This window comes from Nansenia antarctica (genome assembly GCF_963989245.1).
Source record: "Nansenia antarctica genome assembly, chromosome: 3".
NCBI classification, from domain to species: domain Eukaryota; kingdom Metazoa; phylum Chordata; class Actinopteri; order Argentiniformes; family Microstomatidae; genus Nansenia; species Nansenia antarctica.
The window spans coordinates 74,177,544-74,200,043 of NC_137688.1; the positions used below are offsets into that span (position 1 = coordinate 74,177,544).

The 22,500-nt window shown below is 43.7% G+C and overlaps 3 protein-coding genes across 3 annotated transcripts in view; 1 reads left to right on the forward strand and 2 right to left on the reverse strand.

Moving 5' to 3' along the window:
* Positions 1–1,417, forward strand: part of LOC308153357 (saccharopine dehydrogenase-like oxidoreductase) — a 15,091-nt gene extending 13,674 nt beyond the window's left edge. The window contains exons 11-12 of the mRNA XM_080526462.1: positions 545–626; positions 776–1,417. Coding sequence (XP_080382588.1) covers positions 545–626; positions 776–866 — 173 coding nt within the window. The 3' untranslated portion in view covers positions 867–1,417. The remainder of the gene's footprint in view (positions 1–544; positions 627–775) is intronic.
* Positions 1,418–1,998: 581 nt separating this feature from the next.
* On the reverse strand, positions 1,999–4,210 carry pfn4 (profilin family member 4; the record flags this gene model as incomplete). Its single annotated transcript, XM_080527560.1, has 4 exons — positions 1,999–2,027; positions 2,204–2,309; positions 2,805–2,939; positions 4,094–4,210. The coding sequence occupies 4 exons, from the start codon at positions 4,208–4,210 to the stop codon at positions 1,999–2,001; spliced, it is 387 nt and encodes a 128-aa protein (XP_080383686.1).
* A 14,303-nt stretch (positions 4,211–18,513) lies between these two features.
* The window catches only part of gcfc2 (GC-rich sequence DNA-binding factor 2), a gene marked incomplete at its 5' end in the record, with an annotated part of 23,380 nt that continues 19,393 nt past the window's right edge, over positions 18,514–22,500 (reverse strand). The window contains 5 exons of the mRNA XM_080527561.1: positions 18,514–18,715; positions 18,927–19,060; positions 19,790–19,933; positions 20,980–21,046; positions 21,266–21,342. Coding sequence (XP_080383687.1) covers positions 18,598–18,715; positions 18,927–19,060; positions 19,790–19,933; positions 20,980–21,046; positions 21,266–21,342 — 540 coding nt within the window. The 3' untranslated portion in view covers positions 18,514–18,597. The remainder of the gene's footprint in view (positions 18,716–18,926; positions 19,061–19,789; positions 19,934–20,979; positions 21,047–21,265; positions 21,343–22,500) is intronic.

Below are 22,500 nucleotides of genomic sequence, written 5' to 3' on the forward strand. Positions count from 1 at the left end.
CTATCGATCTATCTATCACACTTTCAAAATATCAGGTTATCTATCACACAATCAAACTATCTATCTATCGATCGATCACACTTTCAAATGATCAAACTATCTATCTCGTGTGAAGTGGGAACTAATATTTCCTAAAAGACACTTGAGGAACTGTCGTTCGGGATGTACGTAGTTTCCGCCTGTGAGCCTTTTTTGACGCACGCATTACCTTAGCCAGCCTCTTAGCCTGCTCGCGACCAGAATAACTCGGGAGACTATGTTGCATAGCAACCAAACAGTGAATTATTTGAGCCACATTGATGGACCCGAACGCAAGATAAAATTATCACCGATTAGAACTTTATCGCGGATTAGAAGATAATCGACCTTCGTGGAATAGGCCCCTGGTCTCTACAGAGGCGGGCTACATGTTATAGAGCTAGCTAGCTGTAGCTAGACAACAACATGTTGACTGTCTCTCTACAGAGGCGGGCTACGTGTTATAGAGCTAGCTAACTAGCTGTAGCTAGACAACAACATGTTGACTGTCTCTCTGCTGTTACAGAGGCGGGGTATGTGGCCACGCCCATCGCCATGGTGCAGGCTGCCCTCACCATCCTGAACGAGCCCAACTCCATGCCCAAGAAGTGAGCTCTCACACACACACACACACATACGAATGAACACTCACTCACTCACTCACACACTCACACACACACACACACACTCTCTCTCACTCACACACACACACACACCCCCCCCCCCAGTATTGACCCCTGTCTCTCTCTCTCTGTAGGGGGGGTGTGTACACTCCCGGGGCAGCCTTCGCCAAGACCACGCTGATCGACCGACTCAACAAACACGGCATCCACTTCTCTGTCCTCTAAAGACCCCTGATCCCTGACCCCTAACCCCAGGTCATCAGCACTTGTCCCCACCCCCCTCTGCTTACCCCCCAGTGTGACAGCAGAGGCTCTGAACGCATCTGTAGCATCCGTAACTACGCTAACCGTGCTGGTTTGCAGTTCGTGTCACGTCTCATTAACAGTAGAAAAAACTACATATCCATAGAAACCCCCATAACTCTCTTCCTCTTCCTGTGTGTGGGTGTGTGTGTTGGTGTTCTTTAATATGGTACATTGTGGATGCGGCTGTACTATTATGTTTTTTTCTGTTTAAATCAGACCAGGTTTTTTTGCTCGAGTTTAAACTAATTGCATCCAAGCACACTTTCTGAGACCTTGTTTCAAAGGAATAAAGCACTAAGTTAAATGGTGGTTTGGGAGAAAAAAAAATGTTTTCCAGTAACCAGATCCACACGTTGCAGGGATGAGGGAATGTGAGTGAATGTGCATCGCTGGGATTAGCGTCGTCCTTGCTGCCTGGCAGACAGACAGACAGACATGTTTGGGTTCTGATGTGAATAAACGTGGAGCGATGGTCCAAAGTCTTTTTGCCTACTTACACTGAATTCAAGATAGCTAAACACCTTTATTACATAAGTAATAATCTTAATCATTCATAAACCTTTATACATAGAGTTACACTTCCTACACCAGACACCGAGTTTATTCAACAGATAGCAGGTTTGAGAACAGTCACACACTGTTTAAGAAAATTAAATCTATACTTAAGAAGATGGAAGATAATCCAACAGTCGACATTGAGTTTCAGTGTGACTGGTTGCAGCGGATTCCCTCTGACCTGGTTTGTAAGTTATTGTTATTTACACAGTATAGACATTCTACACCAGGGAGGTATTCCATCAACGTCTCTAAAGGAAAATCCAGGCTTATTTTTGATGAATCTCACGAGACTTATCAGAATAAGGAAATACACCCCTGCCACACTTCTACAACCTTGCATACAAACATGAATGAATTTCATACAAATCTCAACCTACATTCCTCACATTTCCACGTTTGTATTGCAAGTCATTTACATGACACACAAACACTATCAGGTGACAGACAGACAGCTTGAATTGTCTTATCATCATCATCAGTTTCTTCTTTTCCATCACTTCCCCTTTTCTTTGAGGTATTCCCCTGAAAAAGCACATAATTTTCTGGGTTAATAATAATATTCACAATTCACTGAGTCATTCATCATCTCACAATCTATTTCTGTCATCTCAGACGGCTACAGAAGATGGATCAACATCACCGGCTTACCTAGCTTCTCTACAGCCTCCACACACACCCCAGGGTACATGCTGCCTTACCTAGCTTCTCTACAGCCTCCACACACACCCCAGGGTACATGCTGTCGTTGTATGTGGCCACTAGGATGTACAGGCCAGTCCTCACCAGGATCAGGCCGTGTGAACCCTGTCAGAACACGTGTTGGTTAGACCACACCTCCAACGCTGCCGGTGGATAATTGGTAATAACAGAAGAATGTAATAATGTTCATATAAAGGTTTGTTACGGCTCTACAGCATCAGAATATCTGAAAGACCTTTTGCTAGCATATCAGCCCAATAGAGCTCTCAGGTCTTCTGCTAGCATATCAGCCCAATAGAGCTCTCAGGTCTTCTGACGCTGGTTTTCTCTGTGTACCACATGTACATAAGAAGAGATTTGGTGAGGATGCATTCTCATTTTAGGCTCCAGATTGTGTCTCACTGCCAGTTTACATTAGGGATGCAACCTCAGCAAATATGTTCAAGTCAAGACTAAAAACCCATCTTTTTAATATTGCCTTTAAATGACTAAATAATTAAATGATGATTCTATAATGATTGGAGCACTTTGAGCTGCAACGTTAACAGGACAAGTGCTATACAAATAAAGGTTATTATTATTATTATTATTATTACTGACGCATTTGGAGTATATGGAGTTGCGGTCGGCTCTGACGCAGGTGTAAGCCTTGTCCTGGAAGGAGAAGCCACGCTCTCTGGTCGACGTCACGTGCTTGAAGGAGTCGATGAACATCTGGACTTGATCCGGAAGAATCTGTAGTAAGTAAGTATTACATTTGAACAGTTTTATCTAGAAGTAGCACCATACATTCATCTGAGACTCAGTGACAGACCAGACTTCAATAACAGGTTACTATTATTATTAGTAGTAGTAGTATTATTATTATTATTATTATTATTAGTAGTAGTAGTAGTAGTAGTAGTAGTAGTAGTAGTAGTAGTAGAAGTAGTAGTAGTAGTAGTAGTAGTAGTAGTAGTAGTAGTAGTAGTAGTAGCAGCAGCAGTAGTAGTAGTAGTAGTAGTAGTAGTAACAGTAGTAGTAGTAATAGTAGTAGTAGTAACAGTAGTAGTAGTAATAGTAGTAGAAGTAGTAGTAGTAGTAGTAGTAGTAGTAGTAGTAGTAGTAGTAGTAGTAGTAGTAATAGTAGTAGAAGTAGTAGTAGTAGTAGTAGTAGTAGACTAGTAGTAGTAGTAGTAGTAGTAGTAGTAGTAGTAGTAGTAGTAGTAGTAGTAGTAGTAGTAGTAGTAGTAGTAGTAGTACTACAAGCTGCAGAGACTCTGTGGTTCGTGAGCTGCAGAACAGATCTGTTTTGTTGTAACTTTATAGGTTACATGATTTAGATTTATGGGTTACATAATTGATTTATAGGTTACATGATTAACTTAATATGTTACATGATTGATTAATATGTTACATAATTGATTAACATGTTACATAATTGATTGACAGTTAAAAGAGTTATTATTTATCGTTAAGAGAGTTAAAAATAAGTACATTTCTGCTGTATTGGCTAAGAAGAAGTAGAACTGCAGGTCCCAGAAGGCCTTGCGGCCAGACGTCATAGAAGTAGACAGTTTATTTGAAACGTCCAGATTGAGAGTGAATATTATCTAATAGCTGGTTTATTGTTTGAAAGTGATGAAAGTGTATACAAACTGATTGTTTAAATATAAAGAACCTCCCGCTTTATAAACCGACGTCCTAGCCATCATTTTTGAAGGTAGAAATACTACACTGCAGTCTCACTAGCATGTTGCTAGCATAGAGCTCTCAGGTCTTTAGCTAGCATATCAGCCCAAGATCACCCCAATTGAATATTATTATTATTATTATTATTATTATTATTATTATTATTATTATTATTATTATTATTATTATTATTATTATTATTATTATTACACTGTTACCTGAAACCCTGCCGAGGCTGCTGACACCGTCGCATTCTTCGCCAGCAGTATGGCTGCGCTGTCCACATGTTTGGTGTCAATAAGACAGTCATTTATCAGCTGTTGAAACTGGTTCATTATAGCTGAGCTGTCAATCAACTTTGTCTGGCTGGACAGTCAGACCAGCGCGCAGCTACGTTAGCATTTAGCATGTGTTTATGCTTCCGTTGACCTGTTACCATGGAGACAGACACCTGACATGGATACAGTGGGATGTGGAACTCCGCCCACCTACTTCTTGTGATGATTATATATTAATAATAATTATAATAATTATAATAATAATAATAGCAATAATTATAATAATAATAATAATAACCTTTATTTGTATAGTGGTTATGGTTAGGGGCGTGGCTATTGTTAGGGGGCGTGGTTATGGCAACACTTGTTTTGGGGGAGGGAATGTGTTTGTGATGTCATGAAGGATGACATCACCAAGGCATGCTATTTGGTGACGAAGCCTGGGGGATGTCAGTCAGAAATATATTTCGATGCGTTTTGACGTTAACTCAGACCGAGTTAATGATTAATGGAAAAAATTAACAAGGTTTGAACATGTTCTGTTTCAGCTTATTCTGAAGAAGCTTTTTATTTGTGTGATAAGTGTCTTAAAAACAGACATCTTAGAAACTTGTAGAATCAGTGTATCAAAGCTGTGTTAAAACTGACTTGGGGGATTAGCTACTTCAACCTTAACAACCTTTTATTTACCTCCTTTTTTGCAGCCCAAGAAGAGGTCCAAGAAGAGGTCCTCCCCAAGGAGAACAGTCAGGTAAGGCCGTTACAAGCAGACAAGCTCATAACTCCTATTTTAGAAACTCTACACTGGCTTCCTGTTAAGTTCAGAATAGATTTCAAGATCCTTCTGCTTGTTTCTAAAGCTCTCACTGGCACAGCACCAGAATATCTGAAAGACCTTTTGCTAGCATATCAGCCCAATAGAGCTCTCAGGTCTTCTGCTAGCATATCAGCCCAATAGAGTTCTCAGGTCTTCTGCTAGCATATCAGCCCAATAGAGCTCTCAGGTCTTCTGCTAGCATATCAGCCCAATAGAGCTCTCAGGTCTTCTGCTAGCATATCAGTCCAATAGAGCTCTCAGGTCTTTTGCTAGCATATCAGCCCAATAGAGCTCTCAGGTCTTCTGACGCTGGTTTTCTCTGTGTACCACATGTACAAAAGAAGAGATTTGGTGAGGCTGCATTCTCATTTTATGCACCCAGATTGTGTCTCACTGCCAGTTTACATTAGGGATGCAACCTCAGCACATATGTTCAAGTCAAGACTAAAAACCCATCTTTTTAATATCGCCTTTAAATGACTAAATCATTAAATGATGATTATATAATGATTGGAGCACTTTGATGCTTCGACCAGAGTTTAAGTAAACAGTGTCAAAGTTAGTTAGCCTGTCATGGAGACGCTACTTGCAGTATCTAAAATTCCCCCTGGCATATCTCTCCTTTAGTCTATCAGAAATATTACGGTAAAGATGGCCGACTTTGTTCTCATTTGACCCATTATTGCACATCCAGATTGTCCCCCTAGAATGAGGCTGTAAGATGAGTCCAAATCAGCCCTCAGAACCCATCTGTTCACCAAGGCCTCTGGCCCCTAGTCTAGTTCAGCTGTTCACCAAGACCTCTGGCCCCTAGTTTAGCTGTTCACCAAGGCCTCTGGCCCCTAGTCTAGTTCAGCTGTTCACCAAGGCCTCTAGCCCCTAGTTCAGCTGTTCACCAAGGCCCCTAGTTCAGCTGTTCACCAAGGCCTCTGGCCCCTAGTCTAGTTCAGCTGTTCACCAAGGCCTCTGGCCCCTAGTTCAGCTGTTCACCAAGGCCTCTAGCCCCTAGTTCAGCTGTTCACCAAGGCTCTGGCCCCTAGTCTAGTTCAGCTGTTAACCAAGGCCTTTGGCCCCTAGTTTAGTTCTGTCGCTGTCTTCTTGTTTTTTCTGTTGTGTCTGTCTGACTTTCTGTCCGTAAAATCTGTAAAGCGTCCTTGGGTTTGTGAAAGGCGCTATATAAAACCAAGATATTATTATTATTATTATTATTATTATTATTAGGTGAGTGCGGTCAGATACTGTTATTCTGGTTGATGTGTCTCTACCTCTCCTCTGTTTTCTCCTCTATCGCTCCCCTGTTTATGACCATAGCAGCCAGTCTCTCTACCTCTCTCTGTTTATGATCGTAGCAGGCAGTCCTACTCTGCTTCACGTGTCTCTACCTCTCCTGTGTTTATGATTGTAGCAGGCAGTCCTACTCTGGTTGATGTCTCTCTACCTCTCCTGTGTTTATGATCGTAGCAGGCAGTCCTACTCTGGTTCATGTGTCTCTACCTCTCCTGTGTTTATGATCATAGCAGCCAGTCTCTCTACCTCTCCTGTGTTTATGATCGTAGCAGGCAGTCTCTCTACCTCTCTTGTGTTTATGATCGTAGCAGCCAGTCGGAGTCTTCAGACCTGCCTGTCTGCGGGGGGGAAGACCCCCTTCCCTCTGAAACTGCAAATGAGACGGTTAGTCTGTCAAGGCTTTTAAACACGGTGTTAATAATAATCTCATCCCATTAGTGTGAGCATTTAACTTAATGATGTGGATGGATAGCTACAAGGATGTGGTATAGAACTGTAGCCTGTAGCCTGTAGCCTGTGTGTAGCTCAGACTAGATGTATTCAGACTCTGTGACTCTGTGTAATTGAATTAACTTCTGTCAGCAGAGGAGGAATCTCAGCGGCATGGGTTCCAGCAGGGATGAAGATCAGGAGTCGTATCATTCACTGATCATCGACTTCCTGAGGAGCATCACTCAGGAGTATGTTCTCCCTCCTTTCTCTCTCCTTTGGTCCCATCAGTCCCCCACATACGACCAGTGGTGTAGTCTAGGTGATACGCAGGACTATGCCGTATACCCACTAGGAAAGCCAAGGATTTCCATATACCCACTTAAAAATGTGTGAGGATACGTAATGGCGTTTTGTGACAGAACTTGTGACAGAACACCGTCTGTGTTACGAAGCGCTTGAATTTTGGACCATTGGGACTGACTATAGCGTCATATACCATCAAAGGGGGGAGATGCGAAATGAAATATATCAAAATGCAGCACTATCATGCACAGATCAGCCTTCTAACATTTAATTTAGATATATATAGGCTAACGTTAGACAGGAAGCGCAGATTTATTTTTTGGGCGTTCCGAAATGAACGATATGAGGCTGGGAAAAATCACAGTATACCCACTAGAAAAAACTAGACTACACCACTGCATACGATCATATTTGAAACTACATTGATTGACTGTTCATCTTTGTGGACTATCACTTACAACATCTTACTATATTGTTTTCAGGAAGTGGAACACGATCCGCGATGGCGACTTTGACCCGGTAAGATTCTTACTGAGATGTAACTCAGCAGATCAGTACGACTCTGCTTTATGTTTGGTAACTTCTTCTTCTGTCCAGTAGGGGGGGTTGTGGCGCAGGAGGTAGAGCCGCCGTCTAATAATCGCAAGGTTGGCAGATCGGCGGTTCGAGCCCCGGCTGGCCACATGTCGAAGTGTCCTTGGGCAAGACACTGAACCCCCAAATTGCTCCCAGTGAGTGGGCCGGCCGGCGCCTTCAGCACGGCTCTGATTGTCTTCTACTCGGCCAGCGGCCTCGTACCTACGACCGAATCACAGCCGTGCTTATATTCAGTATAACAGCACTCCCTCTCGTGTGATATTGCTTAAACATCCCTTATCTTCTCTGTGGAACACAGGAGATAAAAGCACAGCTGGCCAGCCTGTGTCTGAGGATCATTCAGCTCCTGTCAGAGTCTGTGATGAAGCTCGTCCTGCCAGACCTCTACCAGGCCCTGGGGGTCAAAGGGCACGGTGCGACCTCTCAGACGTCAACGAGAGCCTCATCAGCTTCAGGCCAGACCAGCCACAAGGTTGACTCCTCCCACTCTCTAGTGGTTCTGTTTGATAAGGCGGAGTTTCCCAAGAGCAGCGGTAGTGGGAGGTCCTCCACAGGTGTGTCAGAGGAGAGCCTCTTCTCCAGCCCCCCCGGCAGTCTACAGGGGTCTCTTACAGACCTGGCCAGGGGTTCATCTGGACGCCCGTCCTCAACTCACACCTCCCCAGTGACGTCAGCCAGAGGGGAAGCCTCGCGCTCCCGGACCCCTGAGGAGCTGAGGAGCGAGGTTGACGCCGTGCTGAAGACAACCGCCCCAGGACAAACGTCAGCTGGAGAGGAAACCACCCTCGTTGGTGAGGCGGAAGTCGAGCAAGCACGGTGTCTTACAGGGCGAGTCATGGCCACCATCCTGCCAGGCCTCTGCCAGGTCCTGGGGATCAAGAGGCCTGGCGCGACCTCAACGACCTCTCCGACCTCTCCAACCTCAACGACCTCTCCAACCTCAACGACCTCAACGAGACCCTCATCAGCTTCAAGACAGACGAGCCACGACAAGCCAAGACTGAGGTATGTTCTAGAATATTCTTCCTGGTTCCTGGGAGGTTTGGACTTGTTATTATTATTATTAATAATAATAATAATAATAATAATAATAGTAATAATAATAATAATGATAATAATAATAATAATAATAGTAGTAGTAATAATAATAATAATGATAATAATAATAATGATAATAATAATAATAATAATAATGATAATGGTAATAATGATAATTATTATTATAACAATAATAATAATAATTATTATTATAGTAGTAATAATAATAATAATATTAATATTAATATTATTAATAATAATAATAGCAGGGTATCCGCGGTGTCTTGAAAAGTATTCAAAGTTGATAAATCAATTTTGGGAAAATCAAGACCCTTAATAAGTATTAAAAAGTCTTATCACGATTTTATGAGGTCTTGAATTTTGTAGGTATTTTTCTGAATTAGACTCTGTCCAAAGAGTTTGAGTCCTAAAAACATTTAGTAAAAGTTTATGAATTTATTAGTTTTATAAAAAAAACTAAGATGAACCGGAAATGTTGTTGTATGATAGTGGTCTAGTCTATTGCAAACTAAAACTGTTAAGTTAAAGGTGTCACTGATGTCAACGGTTACAGCTCGAAGTGGCGGTGAGGTCTGGAAAAATATTGACAAGGTCTTTAAAAAGTCTTAGAAAGGTATTGAAATTAACCTCAAGATTCTTGTATATACCCTGAATAGTAGTAATAATAATAATATTGATGATAATAATAATAATAATAATAATAATAATAATAGTAATAATAATGCTCTGGGATGCACTTAAAGCAGTAATGAGGGGTAACATCATCGCCACTACTTCACTTATAAAAAAACTTAGAGGACAAAGACTGCATGACCTGGAAATGAAATTAAAACATCTACAAAGACAACACAGTAACAATTTGGATAACAGGGTGAAACAAGAAATGAAAGACATAAGGAACGAGATAAATGAAATAGGCAATCAGGACATACAAAAAACCCGATTATTTACAAAACAAAGATACTATGAAGTAGGTGGGAAATCATTGAAAGTCCTATCATATAGACTAAGAAAACAACAAGCAGATAATGCAATCTATAAAATAAGGAACCCCGAATCCGGAGCGATAGAGTGTAAGCTAGACAAAATTCAACAGAGTTTCGAAAAGTTCTATAAAACACTATATTCCCAACCACAAGTGGATAACAACCTACAGATTGAGTCATTCCTAGCCTCTCTTGATTTACCCTCTGTCACTAATGAACAAAATAAAGACTTGGTAGCCGAAATAACAATAGAGGATTTACAATCAGCAATTTCGAGATTGAAGGCAAACAAATCCCCGGGTTCAGATGGTTTCACTGCTGAATGGTACAGATAATTTAGAGAACAATTAGCTCCAACATTACTGAGGGCATTTAATTGGGTACTACAGAAAAGGGAAATTCCACCCTCGTGGAGGGAAGCAATAATTTCAGTCATACCGAAGGAAGGGAAAGACAAACTAGAATGTAATAGCTACTGCCCTATCAGTGTGCTCAACCTCGATTATCGACTGTTTACATCAATATTATCCAGAAGAATAGATAAGATCCTACCTAAACTCATTCATTTAGATAAGACAGGATTCATTAGACAAAGGCAAACACAAGACAACATTAGAAGGTCATTACACATTATCAGACATATCACACAACACGGAATAGAGGCAGCTCTTGTAAGTTTGGACGCAGAGAAAGCTTTCGATTCAGTTAGGTGGAACTTTTTATACAAGGTACTATTGAGATTCATGAGTCTATTATTGCAACTTTCCAAGCATTATATGATAGCCCATCCGCAAGGATCAAAATTAATGGTGACCTATCGGGATCCTTCACTCTGGAACGTGGATCCAGGCAGGGATGTCCCGCCTCCCCACTCCTATTCAGCCTTTTTATTGAGCCTTTGAGCCAATGGATAAGGCAACATTTTTAAATTAAGGGAATAGACATGGCAGCTGGTGAGCATAAACTTGGTCTTTTTGCGGATGAAGTCCTGGTATATCTAACACAGCCCACACAGACAATCCCAAAATTGATGGGTTTATTAGAGGAATATGGGACACTTTCAGGCTACAAACTAAATATTCAGAAAACCCAGGTACTTACACTTAACTATGACCCACCCAATCATATTAGAGGGAAATATAACCTGAAATGGGATGCAGATTCAATAAAATACCTAGGTGTTAACCTGCCAAAAGATGTCTCAAAATTATCTGATCTTAATTATGGCCCTTTGAATGTAAAACTAAAATCAGATGTACTACAGTGGAGTCTCATTCCCTTCTTGAGTTTGAGCTCCAGGGTGGAGTCTGTTAAGATGAACATCCTACCAAGGTTACTGTATTTATTCCAGACTCTTCCAGTGGAGATACCTGCTAAGCAATTTATAGAATGGGACAAATTAATATCTAGATATCTATGGCAAGGGAAAAAAAAACAGAATCAGATACAAAACTCTACAGTTAAGAAAAGAAAACGGGAGATTTGGCCTTCCTTGCTTACGAGAATACTATTGCGCAGCTCAATTAAGGCCTGTAGTGTGTTGGTGTACTCCATCATACTCTACAAGATGGAAGGAAATTGAGAGTGCAATGACAGAAGGGGTTCAAATAGCAGCGATAGTTGCAGATAGTGAATTAATAAACAACATGACAAATAAAAATAATCCCTGGATTAACGTGGCTTTGAAGATTTGGGTAGATAAGAGACTCACTTAAAATGCTAAGATGGTGTGCATATGACACAGACTTCCCTCCAAACAAAACAGATGCTAGATTTAAAGTCTGGGTTGAAAAAGGCCTTTCGAACTATTTAATTTTTGTCCACAAGGGAACATTTCAGAGCATTGAATCGCTACAGAGAAAGCATGGTTTGGAACAAAATGATTTCTATAGGTATCTCCAGGTCCGACACCATTTCAATCAGAATTTAGGGGGAGTATCAGAAGAGGGGGTAACAGGAATTATGGAAGTATTTACATCAGCAAGCAAATCATTGATATGTAACAAGGTGGTATCTAGACTATACAATGGCTTCCGCCAGATCAATCTCAAAACAGTCAATACAATATTAAAGAGAAATGGGAGAAAGAGGGTAATTTTACTATTTCTGGGGAGGATTGGGACAGATTATGTAAACTACAATGGGAAACAACATGCTCAAATACGTGGCGAGAATTTTGTTGGAAAAACCTTACAAGGTTTTTTATCACCCCACTACAAAAACGACACCAGGGGACGGGTGTAGGGTGTTGGAGATCCTGTGGACTGAATGAAGCCAATCACTACCATGTATTCTGGGAATGCCCAATTCTAGTCCCATTTTGGCAGGAGATACACAATAATCTGGAAGTTATTTTTGAAATTAACATCCCCTTCAAATGGGACACCTTATACCTGGGAAACATCTCATTCGAAAATTGGGACAATAGCGACAGAAAATTGATATTGATACTTCTGGTAGCAAGTAAAAAGGCTATCACAAGAAAATGGTTAAAGCCAGACGTATACCTACAGTGGATGAATGGATAGATATAATTCATGATATATATGTAATGGAAAAGATGTCATACTCCCTTAGAATTCAGGTAGAAAAGTTCTATCGGATCTGGACTGTTAGTGCAATTAAAGAAAGGCAGCCTGCTTCGTTTCAAAATGTATAAGAAAAAGACATTTAATGTTTTCCTCTATAGAAGGAGAAAGTTTACAGGTTCGTCAGACGGATCTGAACGGTCAAAGTTTCTCGCAAAGTGTCGTTCATTCATTACATTTCAGTATATATGCCCTCAGGTCCCTTCAGGTAACAAGTCCGCCCTCGGGTGAGGTCTAGGCCAATCATTTACAAGGGGTGTGGATTTATACATTGAGGAAGATGATGGGGATGAAGGTTAGGGAAATGGACTGGATATGTTAAACCTGTAAGGTCAGATTTCTGTTGAACTGTTAAAAGAACATGAGAGGGTGATGTAATTGTGTTTATTTTCTTGAATCATTTTCTATTCTAATCTATCATATGTAAGATGAAAGCTCCCAAAGTTCACTCGCTATTGCTTTTCTTTTTTCTTTGTTTGTTTTTGTTTTGTTTTGTTTTATCTTTACTTTACTTAATATTTTTAAAAAAAAGACTTTGGTCATAGGAACTGAGTTGATTGTGATATGTTGAATGTAATGACGATTGTTGTAACCAATGACCATTGACAATAAAAAGAAAATAAAAAACAATAAGGGTTACCCAATGCTCTAACAAAAAAAGAAAATCTAACACTCTCATACCTTCTGAATGGATCTAAATAGTTGAAGTCAGACTTTGAGGATGTCTGTGTTATGTTTCAGGACCCGCCTTGAGCTTCTCACAGGTGTGTCAGAGGAGAGCCTCTTCGCCAGCCTCCACAGCAGCCTGCAGGCGTCTCTTACAGACCTGGCCAGGGGTTCATCTGGACGTTCCTCTCCCAGTCTCACTGATGCCTTGATGGCCGGAGTGGTCAAAAGAGTTGAGTCAGTCACATCGGTGGCCATTCAGAGCCTATCCTCAACTCACACCTCCCCAGTGACGTCAGCCAGAGGGGAAGCCTCGCGCTCCCCGACCCCCGAGGAGCTGATGAGCGAGGTTGACGCCGTGCTGAAGACAACCGCCCCGGGACAGACTTCAGCTGGAGAGGAAACCGCCCTTGTTGGTGAGGCGGAAGTCGAGCAAGGGAGCCGGTGTCTTACAGGGCGAGTCATGGCCACCATCTCTGGTGTAATGGAGAGTCATCTTGATGGGAGTGATCATGATTTGATAGAGTCCCTGACTGAGAAGATGAGGATCGTAGGTGGTTCGATGGATTGGTGGATTGACGGATTGGTGAAGAGCAGCAGGTCCAAGAGCAGCCAAGATAGTGAAACTGGTTCCCCCTGCAGCCTCAAGTCAGAAAGCACATTTTCAACCTGTAGCTTTGACATGAAAAACATCACGTTTAAGGAAAAGGCCACTCACGCAGTGAGTGAATATCTAGTTAAGTCCAACAGCAGCTTAACTGGTGAACAGGTTGCTTCTCCAATGGAGGCCTCCAGTTCTGAGTGGACCAGTGCCTCCAGTTCTGATAGCGACCAGGTGGACCAGCGCACCATTGAGCACCATCGTGCTAATTCTGCAGCGTCTGGAATCGTTGAGGTCTTCATTACGGACTTGAAGATCATGACTGAACCCACAGAGGGAGAGCAGGAAAATGCTCAGACGCTAGAGAGAAGGATCCGGTCTGGTTCTGTTCGTTTATATAACAAAGTCCAGAACAAACTAAAGGACTTTGCCAATAAGAGGAAACTTAAAATACAAAACGTTTCTCGTCAAACATTTATGGAGCCATCTGGACGTAGATGGTGGACAACTTCCACCAAAGACGTCATTTCAACTCTCCTAAATACATACAACGATGAAATGTCAACGGAACAGTGTTCCTCCACTGTGGGAAGATCTGAAGAATCACTTGTGGCCTCCCAGTTTGTAGGTGGAGTCCTGTCTTGTCAGGGGGACGTGTCAAGGTCACCATCACCAGCTGAATCTCAAGATTATCGTGTGCCAATTTCCTCACTGAATCCAGATGGCGGCATCATATCTAACAAAGATGTCGGGTCTTTCCGCTCTCTCTCCACCCAGAGCCTCCAAAAACTCAGGAGTCAGGAGTTTCATTCCCAAGCTGTCCAAGGTGTGAGTGGAATCCTCTGTGAATCCCCTAGCATGCTGGGGGAAGGCTCCCTGTCTGCCCATACTGTCACTGATGTTGTAGAGAGCATAGTGGCAGACATCCAGGAGCTCAGTCAGCCCATCTCATCAGCCAACATGATTGGTGAGACTGGAGCTCAGCAGGTGTCAGAAAGGAAGATCTGGGCTGTTGCCTTCAGTATGTACCACAGTGTGCAGAGTAGGATCAAGGGGTTCCTCAAACAGCAAGGATCCGTTCAGCTGGACAGATCAACCAGTCAACACGATGACTTAACAGCTGATTTAACCTACGACCAGAGCAGTGTCAGAGCTGATGTGGAAGAAGACGCTACTACTATGGAGGACACCGGCACAGCGAGCTGTAGGGGCGCTGCTGACACCCTGAATGCACGAGAGCCCTCGCCCTGCTTCTCCCAGTCAAGGTGCTCCTCAAAGGCCGGATCTTACGCATGGTTCAACTTACCTGGCTCTTATACCCCCAATGAGACGTTGAGACTATCTCCTATCGTAAGCCACACCGTTATCCAGGACTCAGGACTTGAGTCAGACGATAATGAAACAGTCTTCCCCAAGGTGATTACAAGCCAGATGTTGGACGTGCTTTCTATCGGCTCAAGTGTCAGTGTCGTCAAGAGCCGGGCTGCAGCCAAATCGTCCGTCGAGTCAGGCATAAGCTCGGCGACGAGTGATATTGTTCAAGGAGTGTTAGATCGGGTGAAGGACACCAACAGTGAGCCCTCGCCATGCTCCTTCTCGAAGGCTAGGCAGCCAGAATGGATGTTCAACTTACCTGGCACTCCAATCCCTGATGAAGTGCCAGATTCTGGGTGTCCTATCGTCAGGAACACAATTATCCAGAATTCAGCCAAATCGTCCGTTAAGTCAGGCATAAGCTTGGCGACGAGCGATATCGTTCACGGAGTGTTGGATCGGGTGAAGGACAGGAACAGAACAGGCGAGATCCTAGCCCGACCTAACAGACTTCCGCCCCTGCGTCGTCACGTGAACCCAGAGATCACGCTTGAACACGGTCAAGTCGCCACGACCAACGTGGACCGGGATGATTTTCGCAGCTTGGTGCAAATGCTGAGTATCAAACTGCTCATGGATACGTGCCCCACCACGTCTGAGAGAGTCTCCCACGCAGGTGAACGGTGCAGTGGCGTCGCAGCGAGGGTCCTCTCAGACTTCTGCTCGGCGTCAGGCCTCCCACAGACCCAGGCCTTTCCTCAGGGTCTGAAGATCCAGAAGATGTACAGGAACATCAACAGCGAGGTGGTGCGAGAGTTCGGTGGCCAGGAAGGACTGGAGACGGCTGTGGAGTCTGAAGACCCGTCCGTTGTCGATGCGTTGGTCGCTTCCATGACAAAGGAGCTTCTTCATGCCTGTGGTACAGCGCAGGCTACAGGGGGCGTCGTTCCATCGTCCCTGCCAGTTGAGGCAGATCTGCCGGTGCAGAAGGTCAAGAAGAGCAGGAGGAGAAAACTATTATCTCCTAAAACCTGGTTCAACAAGACAAAGGTATGTTCCTCATACTGTAGATCTGTCAAGACATTCACCGATAACACTGCCTTAGTCTTTAACTAATTGATACATAATTACACATTTATATTCACACTTGTATAGTATTTTAGTTTGTATCATATCATCATCACCCAAGCATTTATGTATTTGTATTGATAAACTGTATTGACATTCAGGCCTCCAAGAAAGTAACCGACAAGGACTGCAGTCCTCACGAGTCCCTGAAGTGCCAGGCTCAGAGCCCGTCTCCGACTGTTTACTACACAGGTAAGTAAACTACTGCTTTCAAGATTGAGAACATGACCCATGTACTATTCGATTAAAAATGTTGCAAATAATACCATCTGCCTTTCTTTGCAGAGTCGTTCACAGTTCCTGCATCTCCACCGTCAAAGAGCAGCAAACCTTCTCTCCTGACCAGGATGAAGAGGGCAGCTACCAGAGCCTTCTCCAGCCTGTTCAAACCATGTGGAAACAACTGATGATAGTCACCAGTCATTATCTTTATCATTACATTAATTTGATCACCATTCCTTTGCCATACTTGTTTATTTTGTCAGTGATTTCACATTGGTACAGATTTTTTTATGAAAAATGCAACAAAACAGATCCCCTTCAAATGATGATTATAAACATCCCACCATTGTTAATTCAAGAGCTTAATGCCAAGCAGAGAAAATTAGTATTCCTTTATATAGGAAAGAAACAACTGTTATTATGTAGATAGCCTAGCATATGCATAGCATATTGTAAAAAAACAAACAAAAAAACATTCATTATCTCCTATTGTTGTTTTCAAAATATATACCTTTTATATACCTCTACCTCTTATATACCTCTACCTCTTATATACCTCTACCTCTTATATATCTCTACCTTTCATATATCTCTACCTTTTATATACATCTACCTCTTATATACCTCTACCTTTTATATACCTTGACCCCTTATATACCTCTACCTTTTATATACCTCTACCTCTTATATACCTCTACCTTTTATATACCTCTACCTCTTATATACCTATACCTTTTATATACCTCTACCGTTCGTAGAACATAATACTGTTAGTTATATAGTCCATATAAGTTACTAGTTAGGGTTAGCATGAGCAATGTCATGCAATACAATTCGGACTAGTCATAATGACGTTTGAGATATCTGCAACTATGATTTTGACTAGTCAAAACGTCGCGTCCACTGTACCAATGGTCCCCAGTCCATATGTAACAGAGTTAGAAATGCTGTTATGTGTTATATGTATGGATTTCTGTAAAATAGTTGTTTTGTTATTGTTTTGGAGCCACCTGGTGGGTTGGGCATGTAACTGCAGCCTTCCTCTTCCCGCCCGAGCGTGCCTCAGTTAAGCAATATCACACGAGAGGGAGTGCTGTTATACTGAATATCAGCACGGCTGTGATTCGGTCGTAGGTACGAGGCCGCAGGCCGAGTAGAAGACAATCACAGCCGTGCTGATATTCAGTATAACAGTATAAATGATCATATACTTCATGCTGAGGTGGGTGCGCGAGAAATCTGTCTGAATGAATAATGTTATGTTTAATGGTTTGGAATAGATTTGTCAGTGAGAGATTATATGTATTTTGAGTATGCGCACGGTCACTATATTATTTAACAGTTAGCAGCTGTATTTGTTCTGTTTGACTGATATTTTTATGATAAACCTAGGCTAGCTACCGTACGAAGATTACTAGCTAACATTCCGTTAGCTAGTTTGCGTCCTCTGGATGCCGTAGTTAGACTTAGCTCTCTGCACTCGCTTTCTTTATTTCTGTTCTGTATTTTTATGGCAATGTCTCTATTCTTTATTACACAGCTGTCGAGTTGAGTTACATGAACCCTCATGACTTTTGTCATTCTTATACCAGGTGGGCACTGTTTATATTTCTATTTCTATGTTCGGGATCCTTTGATGTTTAAGAGCAGAACATATACTTCATGCTGAGCTGTCGAGTTGAGTTGTTACATGAACCCTCATGACTTTTGTCATTCTTATTCGGTTGTTAAGTCTGACGTCAAATGTGACGTTAAGCAATTTCCGGGTCCAAACCAGAAATTCCCTGCACCAGAGTACCAGTGTACTAAAGCACGAGAGTATCAGTGTACTAAAGCGGTAGAATGACAGTTCAATAGTTTTTTAGACTGGGATCTATTCATACAACAAGGGACACAGCACTTTCCCGTTTTTCCCATATTTGTCAGCGTCTTTGAGCCTCGGAAAAGCGCTATACAAATATAATGAATTATTATTATTACTGAGGCATTTCGAAGAGAGCGCCTCAGCCAACTTTGGACCCGGAAACACGTCACAACTTAACAACCGAATACCAGTAAAAGACAGAAGAGCAAAGTCCTGTGTGGCCGTGGCATTCTTAATACAACATCCACCACAGAAGGGTTACACATACACATACATCTAATAACGCCCAGTCACACACCAAAAAATAAACTAATGTTCGGGGTGAAAACTCAGTTTGGGAAAGAACTTGACCAGTCCAGTGATCTATTGACAAAATACCAAATATTTATTCTTCAAAAGTACAAATACGGTTGTATGATGTACAACACATTAACATGTACATGTTTTACAGCATGATTCACAAACTCAAGACAAATCCACAGACAGGTGAGGGTTAGGGTCTGTCCAGCGCGTCCAGCAGGTCTGTGTAATGGTGTTTCACACTTAGGGTTAGGGTTAGGGTTAGGGTGACAGGTGAGGGTTAGGGTCTGTCCAGCGCGTCCAGCAGGTCTGTATAATGGTGTTTCTCAGCGACGGCTGTTGCGCTGTCCCAGTCTTTGATGTTCCCCAGGGTAGTCAGGATGTCGCTCACAACCGCTCTGGAGGAAACACAACAAACAGCGGTGTCAGGGTGGTGTTATTAATGTGTAATAGTGGGGTTATTACTGTGTAATAGTGGTGTTATTACTGTGTAATAGTGGTGTTATTACCGTGTGCGGGGGGTGTCAGGGTGGGGTTATTACCGTGTGCGGGGGGGTGTCAGGGTGGGGTTATTACCGTGTGCGGGGGGTGTCAGGGTGGGGTTATTACCGTGTGCGGGGGGTGTCAGGGTGGAGTTTGCAGACGGAGCGGGCGGTCTGCTGCAGGTGTTTGCTGATTGGCTGCAGCTGAGGGAGAGGAGAGCTCACGTCTCTGAACCAGGAAGTAGGGAAACACTCCACAACCTGGGGGGGGGGGGGGGGGAGAGAGGGGGGGGAGAGAGGGGGGGAGGGAGAGAGAGAGAGTGAGGGGGGGAGAGACAAAGACAGAAAGAGGGAGAGAGAGAGAGGGAGGGAGAGAGAGAGGGAGAGAGAGAGGGACAGAGAGAGACAGAGAGAGAGAGAGGGAGGGAGAGGGAGAGAAGGACAGAGAGAGGGGGAGAGAGAGAGAGAGAGACTTGAAAATAGCCCTCCATAAAGACACGAAGATACTGTAATGAAGGATCTGTAACACACACACACACACACACACACACACACACACACACACACACACGGACCAGACCTTCATGCAGCAGTGTGAGGAGGTGTGAGGAGGTTCTAACCTTCATGCAGCAGTGTGAGGAGGTGTGAGGAGGTTCTAACCTTCTTGCAGCAGTGTGTGGAGGTGTGAGGAGGTGTGAGGAGGTTCTAACCTTCTTGCAGCTGTGTGAGGAGGTGTGTGGAGGTGTGAGGAGGTTCTAACGTTCTTGCAGCAGTGTGAGGAGGTGTGAGGAGGTTCTAACCTTCTTGCAGCAGTGTGTGGAGGTGTGAGGAGGTGTGAGGAGGTTCTAACCTTCTTGCAGCTGTGTGAGGAGGTGTGTGGAGGTGTGAGGAGGTTCTAACGTTCTTGCAGCAGTGTGAGGAGGTGTGAGGAGGTTCTAACCTTCTTGCAGCAGTGTGTGGAGGTGTGAGGAGGTGTGAGGAGGTTCTAACCTTCTTGCAGCAGTGTGTGGAGGTGTGAGGAGGCAGGTTCAGCAGGGTCATCATCAGGTAGCGGTTCAGGAGGCGGTCCAACATCAGCTCTTTCAGAACCGTGTCAGGCACCACACGGTCCCACAGAGCCATGTTCCCCAGGAGCTGTAACCATGGAGACCATGTTACACACACACACACACAACCATGTTACACACACACACACACACACACACACAACCATGTTACACACACACACACACACACCCATGTTACCCAGGAGCTGGAGACACACAACCATGTTACACACACACAACCATGTTACACACACACACACACACACACACACACATGTTACACACACACACAACCATGTTACACACACACACACACACAACCATGTTACCCAGGAGCTGGAGACACACAACCATGTTACACACACACAACCATGTTACACACACACAACCATGTTACACACACACAACCATGTTACACACACACACACACACACACACACACACACAACCTTGTTCCCCAGGAGCTGTAACCATGGAGACCATGTTACACACACACAACCATGTTACACACACACACTACCATGTTACACACACACACACACACACACACACACACACACACAACCATGTTACCCAGGAGCTGGAGACACACAACCATGTTACACACACACACACACACACACCCACACACATACACAACCATGTTACCCGAGAGCTGAGAGACACAAACGCAACAAAGGCAATGGCTAACAAAACAGTCTCCTATTTTAGAGACTCTACACTGGCTTCCTGTTAGAGACTCTACACTGGCTTCATGTTAGAGACTCTACACTGGCTTCCTGTTAGAGACTCTCCACTGGCTTCCTGTTAGACTCTACACTGGCTTCCTGTTAGAGACTCTCCACTGGCTTCCTGTTAGAGACTCTACACTGGCTTCCTGTTAGAGTCTCTACACTGGCTTCCTGTTAAGCTCAGAATACATTTCAAGATCCTTCAGCTGACATGTGGCCAGACGGCCGGGGCTCGAACCGCCGATCTGCCGACCTTGCGATCATTAGACGGCGGCTCTCCCTCCCGCGGCTGGTGTTGTTCATATGTGTGTTTTATCATGAGGATGATGTGTTTCCCCTTGAGGGACAGTTAACAGGTGTTAGACCCGTGTTGCCCCGTGGTTCTGTAGCTTGGGCGGCGTACCTTCACTGCTGTCCAGAACTGTCTGTCTCTGAACCGGCACTGTGGAGACGACGGGTCGTCTAGGAACCTGGAGAACAGTCAGCAACAATGTCCTGTATGTGTGAATATACTTGGCAATACAAATTATTCTGATTCTGATTCATCATGAAGCTCAGGTTTCATCAGACAGCTGAATATTACTGGAACATAAACAAGACAGATTTCTTTGAGCAGCAAGTAAGAACAGTGGGGAGGACACTCGATATGTGAGATAATAAATCAGTGTAAATAAGAGAGACAGACTCACTTCTTAGGGTAGATGGGGATGAAGACGTCCTCATCCACACAGCTCCTCATCCGCCCAGCGACGGCCTCGATGAACGCCTGGGACGCAACACACACACACACACACTATGTATGAACACACAACACACACACTATGTATGAACACACAACAACAACAACACACACACTGGTGGGTGAGACTAGTCATGAGTTCAAATCCCACCTGGGAACACCACCACTCGTATGCCTTTGAGTAAAGCCCTCAGCCCTCAGTTACTCCAGGGAGACTGTCCCTGCAATCTCTAACTGTAAGTCGCTTTGGATAAAAGCGTCTGCTAAATGGTTAAAATATAAATGTTAACTTCGTCAATACTCTACTACTACATAACTCGGTCGGGAATAACCGGCTTCTTTGAAAAACAGGAATTTTAACTCCCAGGAAAAGTGAAATGGATGGAAATAAATAAATAAATACATGAATGAGTGAAATGAATGTGATTATCTGGTTTCCCAGATAGCGGATTGTTCCATCTCTGCTTGTTTCTAAAGCTCTCACTGGCACAGCACCAGAATATGTTCAGGTCTTCTGCTAGCATATCAGCCCAATAGAGCTCTCAGGTCTTTTGCTAGCATATCAGCCCAATAGAGCTCTCAGGTCTTCTTTTCTTTTTTTTTTATAAATTTGTTTTTCAGATTTTATCCCTTTTTCACCCAATTTGGTATTTCACCCTGCCTATTGCGTAGGATCCGCCGCACGACCCCGTGGCCGGCAGCCCCAGAGGAGATCGCCAGGCAGACTAGCTGTCTGGCTCCTCGAGCCCAGCACCGTTATTCCGGCACCCCGGGGGCGCTGTTGCGCGACGGATCCTTGTCCGGAAATAGTCCTATACCGCCCTCTGGAGCGGCCGCTCAATATGCCGCTCCCTGTGTGCCTCGGCCATATCCGGGTCTGGCGAGTCCGGGATTCGATCCCAGTCCCCGGTGGGCAGCTTGCACTAGTGGCTAGTGCTTAGACCGCTACGCCACCGCGGGGCTTTGAGCTCTCAGGTCTTCTGCTAGCATATCAGCCCAATAGAGCTCTCAGATCTTCTGCTAGCATATCAGCCCAATAGAGCTCTCAGGTCTTTTGCTAGCATATCAGCCCAATAGAGCTCTCAGGTCTTCTGACGCTGGTTTTCTCTGTGTACCACATGTACAAAAGAAGAGATTTGGTGAGGCTGCATTCTCATTTTATGCTCCAGATTGTGTCTCACTGCC